The 18224-nt window shown below is 39.5% G+C and overlaps 1 protein-coding gene across 1 annotated transcript in view; it reads right to left on the bottom strand.

Moving 5' to 3' along the window:
• Positions 1–2652: 2652 nt before the first annotated feature.
• Positions 2653–18224, bottom strand: part of spock1 (SPARC (osteonectin), cwcv and kazal like domains proteoglycan 1) — a gene marked incomplete at both ends in the record, with an annotated part of 101591 nt that continues 86019 nt past the window's right edge. Inside the window, 5 exons of the mRNA XM_079249582.1 lie at positions 2653–2852; positions 5887–6024; positions 6633–6695; positions 8110–8331; positions 8634–8753. Coding sequence (XP_079105708.1) covers positions 2653–2852; positions 5887–6024; positions 6633–6695; positions 8110–8331; positions 8634–8753 — 743 coding nt within the window. The remainder of the gene's footprint in view (positions 2853–5886; positions 6025–6632; positions 6696–8109; positions 8332–8633; positions 8754–18224) is intronic.

The raw sequence follows: 18224 nt of genomic DNA, 5'->3' as shown, positions 1-18224 counted from the left end.
ACTCAGAAGATTAAGCTGGTGTCAGCAGACTAACTTAGTGTAGCAGGAAACAGCAGGAAATGTCTCGCTACATTATCAACATGTGTCAGTGTCCCATCATCTTGCATTATTCCCACTTTTTCAAAACTGGGAGAAGGAAACACAGAAATGGCAGTGAAATCATTCATCGCCATTAAAACACAATTTAAACCATGAGTAGAAAAACAAATATCAATTTGTTGCAAAAAATCACAACCAATTATACTGAACCCTGCTTGTATACATCACCGGTCTCCATGGAGACCTGGGATCGATGGGAAGATCCGCCCAGCAGGGAAGCCATCTGTGGAAAATAAAGAAGCAGGTAATAGAGAAATGAAACAGAGCGTTGAAGTGCCCCGAGGATAAAACATAACCACGCATTCCCCTTCCTGTGATGAAGATGAAACTCCAGGAAAGTGAGAGGGAGAAAATAGTCTGTGCGTGCGTGTGTGTGTATCTGTCTCTGTGTGAAGATAACACACAGAAAGTGAGCGCTGCTGGAAATGTGTGACTAAAGTTACTAAATGAACTGCCGTGTGATCAAAAACTATGATTATAGGATTTGGGATTATTTGGACATTTCCAGCAGATTTTTCACCCCACAATACCTCGCCTCAAATACGAATTTGACTTTTACCTGCTGTTTCCAGAGAAATAACAGCAAAAAGAATAAGTAGTATTCATACAAAGTATTATGCAGGATGGAATAAGGTAAAACAATAAGCGAATGGAAAGCAGGGGAATGTGCAGTTCGGGAAAGTAAGTAAACGAAGCATTTTCTTAGCATTGAAATCAAGAAAGCGGATGATGCACGATCCACCTGCTGTTGTCTTAAAATAAATAAAACTCCCCTGACATGTATAATTTGATGCAGACAGTAAAGCTTGTAGTTCTCTATCACAGTGTGTGTGTTGTGGACTGCTGAATTGGCTTTTTAAAACAAGAAGATTCACTTGTCCTTTAAGCCTCTGATTGTTGGTACAATGTGTTTTCAAAGTGCTGAGCCGGCTGTTCTAGGCTAGAGGGGTCAGCTGTCCCATTAGCCGGCGATATTACAAAAACACTCATTAAGCTTTCATGTTCTTTTTAGTCGCTCTGGGCTTTGTGATTCTCCTCTCAAAAGGAAAGTGATAAGAGTATTATTTTAGCCGCTACCATTTATGTCTGCGTCTAAAAAGGGTTGCTGCCGTCTCAAGGTTGGTAAAGGTCAGAAATGATGGAGGGAATTGAATGTTCCACGGCAGAGAAATTTGGCTTTCAGAGGAAATATAACAAAAAAGTCAGAAGAGCATTTTTTTTAATGTCCCTGCGGCTTCAAACTGAGGCAAAGAAAGTGTTGTTAATTTTTATATGACTTGGTGAAATAAGGTTATATTTGTCAGTCAGAAGGTGGACATTGAGAGAACAAGACAAGTGGACACAGACCTGTAAGGTTCAAAAGACACTCAGTGCCACTTTACTTAAATTTTCAAAGTTACAAAGAAAAGTTCACGTAGTTGACATGGCGAAGATTTCAATTTCAAATCACTGAACATATCCAATGTTGGGAGGCAGAGCAGAGTCTTGTCTCTGCTTGACGTCTCATGTCCTCCCAGCTCAGGAGCAGCTTTCTCTTCTAGTGTCCATGCAGTGTCAAAAGGCCTCAGGAGGGCCTACTGACCAAATAGCAAAAGAACAAATTTGCAATGCAGGTCTTGCAGTTAGCTTTTCTACCCTGCTATCCCTCTGCAATGCAGCTCTCTACCTCCTGAGATTGGGAGAAGAACCAAAAGGACACTAGACAGCATCAACATAGCGACAAAGTATTGTAGCAGCCAAATAGGCATCACTTTCTGATTTGAGATGCATAGAGCTGGACCTGGCCAGGTAAATCTCTCTTTTTACAGATACACGATGAGAAACATGCAACAACAACAACAATACAGCATTAATCTCATTGCTTCCTGGGCTTTCTGGAACATTCAAGATCAACAATTAGATATTTTACAATCCTCCATGAAATAACAGAAAAGGAGCATCTCAGAGCCTGAAACTGGGCAGCAAATTGGAGAAACATGGTTGAACACTGGAAAGAGCCCAACAGTGGAACACAGAACAATGAATGAACCGCTAATCAGCTGCATCATCGGGGGAAGGGAATCCACAACCAAGCCTCCCTCAAGGGAACATATTTACATCAACACATCAGTTAGTTTATCTGGGCTCACGGACTGACCAGAGACACTGATATGGACATTCAGGGTTAGGAAAGAAAGAGGACAGAGATAAAGGGAGTAAAAGAAATAAAAGAAAAGTGTTCATGTTTGAAGGGGTTTAAGATTGCAGGCTTTGAAGAGGGCAGAAGCAGGAAGTGGACAGAGTGAGACTGAGACATGACAGTTTTTGTTGAACCGAACAGGCTCTCTGTTTTCTGTCTGAGAAAAGGGTGAAGCACTTGAAAATGAAGAGTTTGTGTGAGGTTGAGTGAGGAGAGCGATTTGGACGACGGGCAGGGATTACAAGAGCAGGTTCAGGAGCCAAAAGATGGATTGCTGCCAAGACAACTAGAGGAACATTGGAATGGCTTCAGATCTGTGCCGAGTTAACGGAGTTTTCTGTGGTCAGCTGATGGCAAGGTGAAACGGAGCGGAGCTACCAAATGTAGCCGATTTCATCATCCTTGTCCTCTTCCTCGTCCTCATCATCCTCGATGGCTCCTCTTGGGTGGATCCGGCCCCGTCTCTTCTTCTGCCGCCTGCTTCGCCCGCCATGTGATGGTTCCTCCTCCTGGTCATCGAGGAGAATTACTGCACCACCGCTGCCAAAATCCCCTGATGTCTCCTGATCCTCATCTGTAGGTAGATTATCAAGGACACGTATAGACAGATTAGAAGTACAGAAGTTTCCCTGAGTCAAGAATAACAGGATGACTGGGTTTCGACGTGCAGGTCCACTGATTCTGCTTTGCACTGCTGTTCAACTGGATCTGATGATACTGTTTCAAGTCAAACTCGAATGATCGCAACAGCCTCTTTAAAATCTCATTTGGGCATCCTATGTGTCCACATTTTGGATCCTATTTCCAAAAACTGGACTTAATGTGGGTTTTCCTGCTGTCCAGATTGTCCAACCTTATTTGGACTATGACTCTGAAAAAGGCCTTATGCATGTGAGCATTTTACACCTCATTCCGCTACTAATATAGCCTAACTGAGCCACAACTGGGGGTGTAAATTCATGTTATTAGGGGTTGATCCTTGTGAATCAACTGTGTGATTGACTGGTAAATTCTCTTTTTATCCTGACAATAATTAGCAGCAGAAGAGACAATGAAACAGAACCAGGCCTCCTGTTCATTATTCCTCCATCCAACACAGTGAAGAGCCGGTGGGGCTGCTTGTCAACTAACTCGCTTCAGTGGTTTTTGGCTAATGGCAGATGAATGCTGCATCCGGTGCAGTCACAGAGTGAACAGGACTTATTACAGCAGCTTATACTGAATGTGCTATTCTGGAAGTGGAGTGGTAGAATCTCTTTTAGTTAATTAAAAAAAAAAAAAAGGTCATTTACACCTCAGTATGAATGGTACATTTTAGTGCCTTGCGTTTACGGTATTCAGTGGTGAGTTTCAGTGCTTGTTGTGTGCAGAGGGAAACAGGAAAACTCCAAACTGCTCCAGCCTGAGGTCATTCAGTCAGTCAGATGAGCTTGTTAAACGACAGACAAAGGGACACTTTTGTGAGGATGTGTGGCTGAACAGACACCATATTGATGCTGGAAGCTGCAATTATTAGCTTTAACCCAGACTGACATTCCAGTAAACTGTAAACTGCACCTGTAGGTTGACCAACTGGTAATCAGTATAATCATACCTGGATTCTTTCTTGCTAATTATTGTCCCTTTATCCCCACAGTGAAATCCCTCAGGCATCACTTCTCTGCAAGGTGCTCCTTTTGACTTTCTTTTGTTGTCATTTCCCCTGAATTTCTGCCACTGCCTTGCAAAGCATGACTTTGATATGTCAAACCACTAAATTATTCACCTTTTCAGTTTAAATGAAACATTTGCAGGCAGGTTTGGATTACTCTCTACCACAAGGTATGACTCAGTCTCCACAACAAATTCATGTTTCTGGCAGCTTTCTTCTGACATGGCTGTCGTCTTACAAAGTGTGACAGACATTTCTGTTTAACTGCCAAGGTAAACATTTATTATTTTTTTTAATCAAGTCTGCATGAGCAGGATATCTGAAGCAGGTGGGATTATACACATAAAAAAGACTCACGCCTCATTGTATGCTCTTCTTAACTGATACTTGATACTCTATATTAAAGGTAAAGACAGAGGTTTTGCTGAACAAAAAGCTTAAAAACCTCCTAAATCAGATGTCTGTGTTTCTATGCTTTGTAAGGTTTTAATGAGAAGTTCCTCAGTCTCTTTAATCTGTAGAAGATTAGAAAATAAGAGAAAAGACAGAAGCTGAATTAAAATACTAATGATGAGAAACTGAGATAAATGGGAGCCAGTGGGGGAAATGGTACAATATTGTTATTCTGCTACAGCTGTGCATGTGCTAATGCACTTTGTGTTGTTCTGATAAACTGCTGGTAAAAGACTTTTTAAGACTAATAAAGCTAATTTAACATGGTACAATCCATGTCTAGCCCCACACACCAGCACTGACACACACACTGGATCTTGTTCTTTCAAATGGTCTGCCAGTGTCTAACTTACTGTGACTTGACCTTCAGATCATGTCTTGTTTTATTTGATGTTGGTTTGAAAGGAACTTCAGTTCTCACTCCTGTTTAACACCGTCAGAGTTATTAACCCTTTCTCTGCTGCTTACAGTCAGCTTTCTGTCATCCTCTGACACAGCTGAACTCAGCTCCTGGTTTTAGATATTTACCGTCCCAGACTCACAAAACCAAGTGCTTTGAGGCTAAACTGGAACGCTGGCTGAATAACAGGACTCGTGCTGTCAGGGAATGTTGTGAGTGAAACAGAGGTGAAAGGAGGATAAACTGCAGGTGTCACATCAAACTACAAGAGTCTGCTGGTGTCAGTACCAGAGAACCATAAAAAAGACAAAAGGGGAACATTTTGCCAATACGATGCTTAACCCTCGTCTGATGTTTAACGCAATTAGTTTGATTCTTATTTGTCCACAGAATGTCTGCCTAAAAACATCTCTTGAATAGAATAATTTTGTATTGTTTTTCATTGAAAAGAGCTCTCATCACAACCCATGGATCCGACACTGTTTCCTCTGCCCCTTGTTCAGCTGTTTTTATTCAGTCTAAACCTGTGACTTTCTTTTAGAAGATGTAGCGTGTCATCTTCAGGCCTCAGGCTCCCTCCATGATACTGTTCCTCGGATTTTTTAAAAGAAACCTTTAAAGTAAAGCACAGTGAGCTCTTGCCATTATTAATCCCAGTCTGTCCTCTCGTAAACTTAAACATGTAGTTGTGCAACCTTTGCTTAAAAACCAGGTTTTGACCTGTGATGGCTCACTATACGATCAGCTGACCAGCTGCTTCTGCAGGTACAAACGTCCAGGAGAAAGCTCAGAGAAAGACAAGGAGTCTCCATTGTTGGTTCCCAACTGTGGAATAACCTGCACACCACAGGCCTCTTCACTATTCTCTTTTAAACTCTTCTTAAAACTCATTTTGATAACTTTTATTTATTTTTTAATTTTTTTATTAAATTATTAGATCTATGTTTTAACTGGTTTTATTGTATTGGATTTTAGTGGTTCTTATGTATGATGTTGTTTTATTTGTGTCATGATTTTACTTTTGTGCAACACCTTGTTAAGCTGTGGCTGTTTTGGAGTCTTTTATAAATAAAGTGGGTATAGTACGGTATGGCGTAGTCTTACCGCAGTTGGGGTTGCCTTGTTTTCTAGAGCCGGCAATCTCATTGCCGTATTTATCCACACACCAACACTGGCCTGTACTGCCATGACACTGGGTTGGTTTGTAGTAGCCCTCCTCAGTGCAGCGAGGAATATAAGAACCTGAAGACAAATTGAGATAGAGAATGAGAGAGGAAAGGTTCAGAAAAACAGGATGAGAAAAGAAAGAAGGGACACGAGGGTTAAGAGAAATAGGTTATTAAAGGTTAAAAAACATCATGTTGATAAAAACGGAACATATAATCTGATCTCTGCTCAGCAGAGGTTACATGTACGTGCCCTGAAGCTACCACCAAAGTTCTTCTGTATTCACAGAGGAGATCAACAATCAATTACTGCTGTGAAGGTTGCAGGACAACAACCATACATCCAGCTTAAGGGGAAGCAGTCACTCTCAATAACACACAAACAAGCATTCGCACTCACGCACACACTCCTATTTTCTGTTACCTTCATTTGACCCAGTCGCAGCTCATTTTTCAAGCTTCTTTTCCTGTGAGCTGGAACACTACACAATCTGCCCGCTGGGAGCAGGTGACATGTCTACAAAACGCCTGGATGTGCTTTAAACCACGGTTTTAAAGTCTATTGTTGCCTTTTCCTGTTTTGAAATGTGGAAGAGCACCAAACTTCTCATTACGGGATGTGTGTGTTATCATCCGAGGGCATCAAAGAGACGGGACTGACAGCTGTCACTTCTTCACACTGACCTATGAGGCTCTTTCTTCGACTCTGGTTCTGGATCTTGCTCTTCTCAGTTTGACAAGGCAGTCCTGCAACAAGAGAGGAAGTTAAATGATTTTATTAAATACTTTTTTTCTGTCCCCTTGCGCAACCAAAGCGATAACAGCCGTCCTTTAGTCTTGCCGCTTTATAGTTATTCTGACTTGACACCATCCTTTAACAACATAGCAATTTCTTAAATTAGTTACCGTCTCTTTAGATACCTCCATCCATCTTCCTAATCAGCCTCTCTACAAGCTTTCACAGGAGTTTTTCAGTCTTTGTCTGCATCTAATTTGACACTTCCCTCAATCCATAGTTTCCTTCAAGCACCGTACGCTTGTTTAAATTGGTGCATTCTTGACATCACCGTCAGAGCACCATGACTCTTTTGGCAGCTGTTTTATATTCTGTGTTTGTTTGTTTGTCTTTTTAGTGATCACTAGTTTTAAATTATGAAGACCTGAGGTGCCCTCTGAACAAGCGTATACTTAGTGTATGTTGCATCAGCTTTTAATAGCAGTGAATGCAGTGATAATAACGCAATCCCATAGAGGAATTTTATCATAACATCAGAAATAGATATTGAAATGAATATATCTGATTTAAATGCAACAATTGGTGTGTATTAAAAAGGTAATTGGATTTACTAAACTTTATAAATCACATATAGAAAATAAATAAATAAGTGGGATTTTTTCTTTGATTCTACATGGTACATTTTGGACACGTATCATTGTTGATTCAACAAAGAAACCAGGAACCAAGAGAACATTGTTGTAGGAACCAATGTGAAAATAGACAGACACTGATAAAGTACGGGACTAGATAAAAGTCAAGATCTGATTGGATTTACAAGCCGAAGAGGGCTCAGAAAAGAAACAAGGATAAAAGATGAATGCCCAGTTAACCTTTCTTAGTGGATGCCCCTGTTTGAAGATATACCAAAGTTCAGTAGTGCCACTTTGAAATGAGTTCAATGGCTGAACAAAAGGCCTATAAACTGAAATAAACAAATACCAGCAGGTGCCTCTACCAGCTGCATATTAACTCCAGATTTTATGTTCATAAATAAAATGATTGCTCTGTGGTTTTATGGTATAAGATATTTCCACTCAGGTAATGATGAGTGATGTCTATAAGCCAACCATGTGATACACAGTTCACCCAGTCTGAGCTACCCTTATCTATCAGCTGAACATTGAAGGAATTTCAGTCTACACAAGAGAAAGATAGTTGCTGCACACCAGACTTTTAGCAATACTTTTATAAATGAAGCAGAAACTATTTCTAACTGGAACCAAACAATGTAAAGAGGACAAAGACGCACACAAACTAGACAGAAGGCCCTGATTTTTCCTTTAGTTCCAATTATCGGCACTGTCATTAGGCTTTCGCATCAACAAAATCTTTCTGTTTTGTAAACCGTTTTGTAACCCTTGATTTAACCTGTAGCTTCCTCACCTTCAGGCTTCTGGAAACAGTAGCACCACTCGTTGTTGGACAACTTGCCATCCTTGAAGGAGTCGCAGGAGTTGAAAAGGGGCTTCATGCACAGCTCATATTTGTCCAAGTAGATGGCACTCAGCTCTGATTGGTCCAGTAGGAGGTCAAAGTTCATGTCGAGCTTGTTGAACATCCAACCCAGTGAGTCCTTACATATAGGTAAGATGCTGGTATCAAAATCTGGCAGAGAAAACAGGAGAAGTAAAATTAGAAAAGAAACGTTTTGAGACACAAGACTGTGACTGAATCAGTTACATTTTGTTCCAGCAGCAAACTGGGTTTAGTGTGATTGTGTGTGTGCGTGCATGTGTGTGTTTGCATGTTTTCATTGGCAGAGCTGACATGTTGACATTACAGAGAATAGAGAAGGGTTACTGTCAACATCAATGCCACCAGTCATGAGCACTGGGAAGCATGCAGGTTCAGCGGGAATGAGTTATCTACACACCCCACTCACACAAACACATGTGGGTAGTACTCACGTCCATTGGTGGAGTCAAAGCTGTCAGAGGATTTGAGGTCTCTGTTGGCGTCAAGGTGGAGAATTCCAAACCAGTCCTTCAGCCTGGCAGCCAGACTGTGGAGGTCTGCATCACTACAAGCTGCACAAACACAACATAATGGGAAGAGAGGAAATGGTCACGCTGCACATCAGCGAGAGAAAAGTCTTTGCTTTTCATCAGTCTGTCATTTCCTTTCAGTTATGTTCAGTTACTTTGTTTTCTTTAAGTATTTTTGCTCATCCCACTTTTATCCCTTTGCAAACAACATGTGATTGCATGTACTCAGCTGCTTCAATCTTTTGGCAGTTGCCATAGAAACCCTATCTGACATATACATCGACAAATATACACATTTTGGAGTTTTCTTGTCTGCTGTCATTTCTGTCATTTACCATTTAGGAAAGAAGGACTTTATTAGAGTGGGAAACTCAGCTGCAGATGCTAAACATTAAAAGACAAAGATGTGACTGAAATTAGAACTGAATGTAAAGTAAATGGATGTCTTGCAGTAGGAAGTCAGTTGATTTTCTGGAGGTAGATATGCATGTGCTTGTTTTTTTTCTGTCTTGTCCAGCATTTAAGCGAGCAGAATGATGGTCTGGATGCTGTCTTCTGCTGAGCAAATGTACTTTGCCAAGGGGAGCTTTATAGATATAATGATCCCCTTGATATTCTGGATTCTTACTTTATTTTTCTACTTATTTTGCACAATTGTTTGTATTACAGAGCTTGTATAGTACTGTTGGACCACACCGGAGAGGATAGAAAAATGATCGAAAGAGAACCAAAAAGAAGAGCTTGTTTTCAAGCCCAGACTCTATCTCATACCCACATGGATCACCTGCTGAACAATGCATTTAATAATTCATTAATTTGAAAAATGCAAACCAGAAGACAGAGAAACCATCACTTCCTCTGTATTGTTGGACTGACAAAGTCTACCTGCACTTTGAGCTGACCTCTGCCTCTTCACGCCTCCCTCTGTGTCTCTGTCTGCCAATCTGTATCTTTCTTTCTCTCCTGCATGTGATTGACATGTTTTTTCCTCATTCTGTTTCTTTTTAGGACTTGATAAATGTGCCTCAAGGCAAGAGTCATGCGGCTTCTTTCACCGATCCTGTCAATCCAGACCTTCCATACTTCCAGTGCAGTGCAAAAACATGGTTGATAACATTGCTGTTGAACTCCATATAGGACAGAGGAGCTTCCCTGGGAAATCTACAGAAGTTTGGACCATCTAAATATTAATGTCTACATGCACATTGGAAGGGTGGGGGGGGGGGATGCGTTACTAAAATGTTGTGAAATATTATCCAAAGTTTTATTCCGTTTACCATAACAGACAAGAATGAAGCCAATTACTTGCCATGGGAAGAACCTGCCCACCTTGCTGTGAGTGGATTAAGACTTACACGGCACATTGATTTTGAAGCACATGTATGCCACCTGCAGAAGCATGTTGCACAAATACCAGCTTGATGGACAAGCTCTCAACCCCGCTACCCCACAAACACGTACACACACACACACACACACACACACACACACACACACACACACACACACACACACACACACACACACACACACACACACACACACACACACACACACACACACACACACACACACACACACCAAATAGAGGCTTTTAAAGCATGTACTTTGTGCTTATTCCAGGATTTTCTCAATTGTTGCGTCAAACTACTTTCCTCTTTCAAATCATCCTGCACCATTCTGTTATTTTCAGACACACATAGACAAGGAGACACACATACACACCAAATTCCTAGTTTGGGATTGGGAATGACTGGTTTTATGAAACAATGGACGCCTGAGGTAACACACTGGAGCCGGAGCAAAGGAAGCATAACATTTATCTCGCTAGCTATCCATGTGACATTACCTCAGGGATTTCAAGGTGGGCTGATTCTGTGCGCTCATGAATGTGAGTGTGTGTGTTTTATAATTCTTTAAGACCACACAAAAATCTTTTCACATTTTTAAAGCTCTTTTCATTTTTACACTCTGGAGCAAAGAAAAAAGTTGGGAAAACTCAGCAGTCAAACTTGATCTGTTTCCACTTTCAATATGAATTCTCCCATCGGCAGAGTATCGGTCAGCGGCATGTTCCATAGTTTTAAACCAAAACTGGAACGTTTACATGTTTATTTATAAGGCCGTACTTCACCTCCACTCATCTCTTTTCCATCATCATCATCATCTTGATTTTGTTTTCATTCCTTGCCATTTCCACGGGTCTGCTTTGAGAGGTCCTTTTCCCCCCTTGAAGCATTCGTCTGATTTTTCATCTTCAGTTCCTTTCCCTCTAACTCTGTGTGAGAAAATTCAGTACTTAATGCTTATCCCACCTGGTAGTACCTAACCCAGTTTCTGTCCTGGACTTAGAAGACAACTTTGATGAATCACACTCTCTTATTCCTCTCACCTAATTGCCTAAGTGCTTTTTTCCCCCTTTTCTCCTGGTGCCCTCCCAGACACAGTTAAGCCTTGCTCCTCTTTTTTTTTTTTTAAATTTTATATAAAATAAACTCCTTATATTCTGATCACTTTTTCCTTCCCCTGATTCCGTTGCTCTCTCTCCATTGCTGTTTCCTTTACAGCGAAGTCTTGTGGACTTTGCACTTTGAACTACTCCAGTCTCACTGGACCCCCCTCTTTCTCTTTTGTTCTCTGTGTGACGGAGATGATTTCAGACAGATTTTAAACTTCTTCTTCATGCATTTTGGAGGGAATTAAGTTAGAAAGGAGAAGCTTAAAACATTAACACACAATTGGGAAGAAAGCATGCTAATAAAATGGTCTATTGAGCAGTTTTCTGCAGCAGAGTTTGAATATTTGAAGGCTTATTTTAAAACATGCTGAATGTGTTGCATTTATATTAAATTCAAAGTCACACTATGTAGCTTCCTAATGGTGTGTGTTGCTGTAAATTACAGCAGGCGTCCACTCTGCTTTTTAAAGTTTTGCCTGTATGAGGTCCATTATTTTATGTTCCTGAGACCAAGAAGTGATATGAAAAGTACCTGGTCCAACTGGTTTGTGAAATTCTGACCAGTTTTCTGCGGTAACCACCTGCTTTTATGCACGAGTCAACATCTTGTGATACAGTAAAATCCATCCATCCATCCATCCATCCATCCATCCATCCATCCATCCATCCATGCAGGTTAGAGCCTATTCCAGCTGTCAGTAAATGAGAGGTATGTTACAAACTTGACAGTTCATACGTCCATCACGCAGAGGCAAACACCAGTAAATCTGACTCCACCAGTCTAAACATAGGTGTTTTTGAACTGTAGATGCAACTAAAGCAACAGGAGAAACACAATCATTCCACATCTAAAGGTATCGGCTTATGTTCAAATGAAAAAACTATCTCCATCACTACTACTTATCCAGGACTTGGTTGTAGGTGCAGTCCAAGAAGAATTCCCGGACCTTCCTCTCTCCAGTGACCTCCACCTCCAAAAGCCATGGCAGCAAGGAGATAATCACCACAGCAACGTCCTGATGTGACCCATGATTAACCAGTTGGACATGCCTTATGCACCTTGCACTGGAGATGTCTACAGTGCCTTCTTGCCAGATGCTCAAAGCACCTCAGGAAGAAGTGAAGATAGAGCGAACCAGAGTAGCCAAAAGCCTCAAGTTTAAAAGATTTTTCAGTGTATTCTTCAATTCCATCAAGAACATTTTTCTCTAAAAATAAAATATTAAGGCAGATAAAGCAAACAATTACTCCTTGAGTGTCAGAGCAGAGACACAGAGATAGAGATGCTCTGATATGTTAGATTTGCCATCCAATCAAAGCTGATTTGACATCAAACTTTTACCATTACATTTAGGATGAAGTGGAGATTAACAACCAGCCAGTGAGCCAGAAATAGAGAGAATTTTTTTTTTTACTGTAGATTACAGCTCAGAGCCAAATAAACTGAGAATTCAAGGCTTGGAATCACCCTCTCATCCTTCTTCTCTTCTTCTCACTTGCACTTCCTCAATTCTGCAGTCTCTCATCTCTGCAACCTGAACTCAGCAGAAGTAGGTAGCTAAAAGCCACAGGACATCAGATTTTTACAAAATCAAACAGGCATTTTTATGTGGAAAATACAACAGAATAAAAACTCTGAGCCTACATGCAAGATAAGGAGACATGGATCACAAACAAGTACATGCACTCTTTCCCCTGCCTTTTAAGATATAAAAGAAACTAAATTATTAAACTAAAATTGTTTTTAATAAGTTAAAATAAAAAAAAACAAAACTTCACCTTATAATTTGTGAATCTGCTTGATCCTGACCTCCAGCTGTGGCTGCACCACAAAAACAGTAGATAAGGACTTGAGGAACATAGACCTCCACCAAGCAGCTCACTTCCACCCATATTGCGATTTCCACTCTATGTTATAGTCCTATCTTCATTTTATAAGGATGCATCATTATATTTCTGGATACTCTGAAGCCACAGTGTCTTGGTTGTATTGCAACGTTGAATTTTTTTCTCTTGCAGTGATGACAACACTAGAAATTCCCTTTTCCTGTTCTGGATGGTGTCCAGAATTTTGCGAGAATCTAGATCTATCTTTGATATCTTATAAAACCTATTGGGTACTTCGCCTGTATTTATTATCCAAGCATCCTGACAATTTATTGTAGAGTTATGTGCATATATACTGAAAATGGCCCTATCCTGCAATGATAAAGAAGCTTTTGAAAACTTCTGGATCCAGATTATTATCTGGATCGCTCCCAAAATCTAATGGAATCTAAGTTGGACCAAAACCCATTTTCAGGAAAAAAAAATCATTGTCAGGAGCTTGAACAGGACCTTATGGAGAGGGCTTCATTATGTTTTTAAAAAGACATTTTGGTGATTAAAACTCTTAAATAAGACAGATATCCCATAGCATCTTAACACAATGAAGCTAGAAAATGTAGTTTATTAATTAGGATAACATCAATTTGCCATCCAAACATCCAGTTGTCCAACTTTATGGATGCAACATCACCAGATGTTGTGACTTTGACTGATTTGGGAAAGTTGATTTTCCTAAATTTCAGATGATACCAATTCATTGAAGCTGAGTGAAAGTTGAATGTGTCCTCCAGACTTCTTGATTTATAACAAGAAAAGTCAGGAGATATCAGTCCTTGAAACCCTCAATGGCATCCTTTGTCATTCATAAGAAATTAACTAAATTTGTCTCATAAAATAGAAAGAGGGGCTCCAAAACCAAACAAAGGAAAGGTGGCTGGTGATCACCTTGAGACTTCAGCAGCTTGGCCTGATCAGATCAAGATGAAAGGAAGACAGAGAGGGAGAGGTGGGTGAGAGAGAATGACACATCTTAACAAGGATACGGAGGGAGACAGAAAAAAAAAAAAACCCCTGCAACAGTCAGATCGGCGATATGAGAAAGAAAGAAGGTCAGATTCATTAAAAAGATACGAGGGTCTGCCTGATTTTTCTGTGCCCCAAGCTATCAGCTTTCCAGAGCAATCTCTCTGGGTGTGAGTTAAGGTTAGCCAAGATAATGATCAGTAATACACTGAGTGTTCAGATAGAGTGACAGGCCAAGATCAATACAAGTACAAACAAAAAACCATGCAAGCATATATAATCCTTTTAGAATTTAACTTTAAAAGATTATAAAATTATTACATGTTCTCCTAATCAACATATATTGTGGACAGGAGTACTTGGAGCCAAATTTCAATGCAGAGAATCAACTTACAGGAAGGTTTTCTGCAACCAAAACAAATGCATTGAGAGGAAATCTTCCTGCTGCTGTCGTCTTCAGTTAAACGGCAATGTGGTAAACCAGAATATTTAGAATGAGGAATTAGTATATAAATTAAAATATTTCAAAATAGTTTTGTTGCCTGAATGTTAACAGCCAAGATAAATATTACAGTCCAACATATTAAGTCAGATTTTCTGTCTTTCTCCAGGTTTGTCAAACATTATATAACCAACTTTAACACCTCTCTCCTGGCGGACATATATATATGTACATATATGAAGTATATATGTATGTATATATATGAAGTGTTTTCTGTGTTAAATCCAGTTCCAGAAACGAGCTGTAAACAGTCGCGTTTTTCTGTTGTTATTGTTTGGTTCATTAAACTACCATCAGTGGAGGTTTTGCTGCCATCTTGCCATCAGTGTGCGTAAAATTATAGCATTTTTCAAGCACTTTTCGAATATTGCTGCTGTCACAAATTACTGCCTAATTGAACCATTCAAGTGATTAATTTATTCATTTTCCCTTACTTAGTTGTTTAAATAAAAAATAAAAAAAAGCAGGAAAACGCTTATTTGACCATTCTATTGCTTTTTTCTTTTTTTTTAAATGGAGGGATGTAGAAACAGTCTCAATAAGAGGCACTAAAAATGCTTTACTGGCATTCCTGGGCAATCCTCACTCTGATGAGCACTCTGGAGAAAATCTCTACAAGTGGCATGTGTTAGGAGAGGATAGGAAGTGTGGAGGCAGAAGAGGGGAGGGCACAGTCTGTCCTCCTGTGTGCTCTCTGTTGGAGCCGTGAGACAGAAACGCCAGGAAAAATCTAATTTAGTTAGCAGATTGAACAGCTCTCTTTGTTTTGTCCACGTCTTTGTTCCTCAGTTAAATGCAAGACTTTAATTTCATTCCACACTGACGTCAAACGTTTCACATGATAACCTGCTGGATCGCTTCATGCCAACTCCAGTCAGTGTTTTCCAAGAGAAAGTGTTACTGTTCAGCATCACAGCAGTGCTGCCTGGGGGGAGATGACAGACCAAATTACATCTCAACACCTCCATGTTAACCTTTGCTAACGATCAGACAAGTAGCTGCAATAGATTTCTAACAATCCAGATTATCTATTACTACATGCATTTACATTGCAATTATTGGCCAATTTTTGTTTTATCTTATATTTTTTTCCAAGACTCCGAGCTTCAGGTCGAAAAAGCGCCCGGGTCCGGTGTAGAAACTAGGAGAAGGGTTAAACTCTGTTTGCAGAGATGCATCCTTTTTACGGTCTGCTGAATGATACAGAAAAGGTCACAAAAGCCAGAGGAGGACAAAAAGTAGAGGTGGAACGGACATCTTGCAAGATGAAGGGCTGCAGACAGAAAGCAAATGAAAAGCAAAGAGAGGTGAAGGAGTGAAAAGAAAAAAGTGTCGGGAAGATGTGACACTCATGTAACTCACAGGACTGCACCATTCTGCGAAAAATAAAGCTTACTAATGTAGGAGAGGAAAAGGTACCCTGATTATGAAAAGAGATGCCCACCTTGTCAAAAAGAAAAGAATATAATTCCTATAAATATGGAAATGCGAATAAAACTAAACACGGTGGTGAGATTAACAGATTAACATTTTCCTTTGCACACATTAAATGCAACAAATCAATGACACTGCATTTATGGTGTGTAAACTCACTGCTGAGGTGTTCTAAAAGATGTAACTAGGACTTTATGGTAAGAATAACCAAGTGCACACACATCCAGTTGACAGTAGAGGACCAATCAAGCCTCAAAAGGTGGGAACATTTTGTTTGTGTTTGTCTTTTTTATATGAAGATGATTAGAAATGATACTTTTGCCATGCAAATGTAAGGTAATAAGGCAATTACTAAATGAGATATATCAACCTCTTGCACATTGGGTTGGGTCTGAAATAACTGCCTGGTTTTAGTCAACATTCACACCATGTCATCGCTGCCATTTTTTTTCAGAGTACAAATCCTGAGGGATGAAAATCTCATCAATCTGTCAAAAAATGAAATAGCTTGCTTTAAGGTCTAAAACAGGGATGGCCAACTTGGGTCCTCGAGGGCTGGTGTCCTACAGGTAGTAAATGTCTCCCTACTGCAACAGCTGATTCAAATAAAGTGGACATTCAACAGCTTGTCAAGTTCTGCACTGGTCTGTTCTTAACACATTCAACTGAATCAACTGAATCTGTTGTTATGGGAACATCTCCAATACCAGCAGGATACTGGCCCTCGAGGACTGGTGTTGGTGAAGTGACCAACTACTCAAAATTCTAAAGAAAGGTGCTTAAAGGTTTCATTTATTATCTCCTTTAGGATACATTGGATCATTTGTTAGATATAAAACCCACAATTCCTGGAGTCAACAACATTCAAAGAAATGTCCCCATAGATCATGTTCTGGTCCGTTAATAAATTGTAACAAAAAAACAAACAAACAAAAACAGACCTTTTATAGTTAGCCGTAAATTAATATTTCATACTACCCTTTATAGGTTTATATAACAAGCAGGAAATTAAACACTAAAAATGCAAGTGGGTGTTTTGTAGCATGGTATGAAAATGGTTTAAAAAGTAGAGTAAAAAAAATCTAGGAGCTTGTGGACTATTTTTTACAAACAATCCTGCAGTGCTTTTTATTTTATTTTTATGAAAAAGTTATGCAACAATGTACACAGTCCTCAGAAACAAGTGGACAATGACTAATGAATATGAAACAATCGAAATTCACGGGAGAGCATTAAATTAAGACACGTGAGTGACTGAGGGTGTGATGTGAACTCAGTTCTAATCAGAACAGGTGTTTTAATTAGACCTCACTAACTAACGTACAGCTAAAATTTGTTTTGGCCGACTCGACAGCAGTGTATAATTTAGCTGGATATAATGAATTGGAATGCATAATTCATATTTTCTTCTGTCTGATGCGATGCCACTGATATCAATAGTTCTTGCAATTAAAAATTCTGTAACAGTCTGACTTAATGTGTTCATTTCATAGGAAAATTAGTTTATGAAATGATTGCAATAGATTTATCTGAAATAAAAAGGACTCAGGGAGCTTTTTGGCCTTGATAAAGCCATTTAACACAGCTGTAAGGATACAAATGCCATTTTAATTAGCTTAGTTCTGCCTGTCCAGTTTATTATTTCACGACAAGGCAAGATAATTTATCCACTCCAAAGCCAAATGTTCACATACAAATATTTTGCATCTTGATTTTGCTTTTCAAATCTAACTTCCTGCTTTCAGACAGATTATAATGTATGGTGATATTATACAATTTCTATTTACATAAAGTGCCAAAAATGTAAAAAAAAAAAACAAAGTTAATGAACGATATGTATTTTTTTTTTGAGAATATTCAATTTAAATTATTGTTATTACACACTTATAGTTCTTAATTAGTACACATTGGCACTAGTGGAATGGACACAATGGACACACAGTGAAACTATCCTTCCACCATTGGCAAAAGTAAATAAGAACAAAGCAAGCGAGAAGTGGAACAGTTCTACTGGTGTGGAACTACAGATGAAGGTACTGTGGGGACAGAAACATTTACAACTTTTGTACTTACTTTTATTCATTCATTTAGCCTATTTTTTTTTTTTTTTTTTTTTTTTTACCAGGAAAGTCTTGATATCACTAATCTCTTTTTCAAGGGAGTCCTGGCAAAGAAAAAGAAACAACACAACCCTTAGCAACGACACTTAGCAAGCAACTGCACTCTTCTGAGTGTTACCATGGCAAACGCAATATGACATATGACACAT

Source organism: Telmatherina bonti (assembly GCF_933228915.1).
Source record: "Telmatherina bonti genome assembly, chromosome: 12".
Lineage (NCBI taxonomy): Eukaryota > Metazoa > Chordata > Actinopteri > Atheriniformes > Telmatherinidae > Telmatherina > Telmatherina bonti.
Note: the sequence above shows the minus strand (reverse complement) of the source record. Positions and strands in the feature narration are given on the sequence as shown.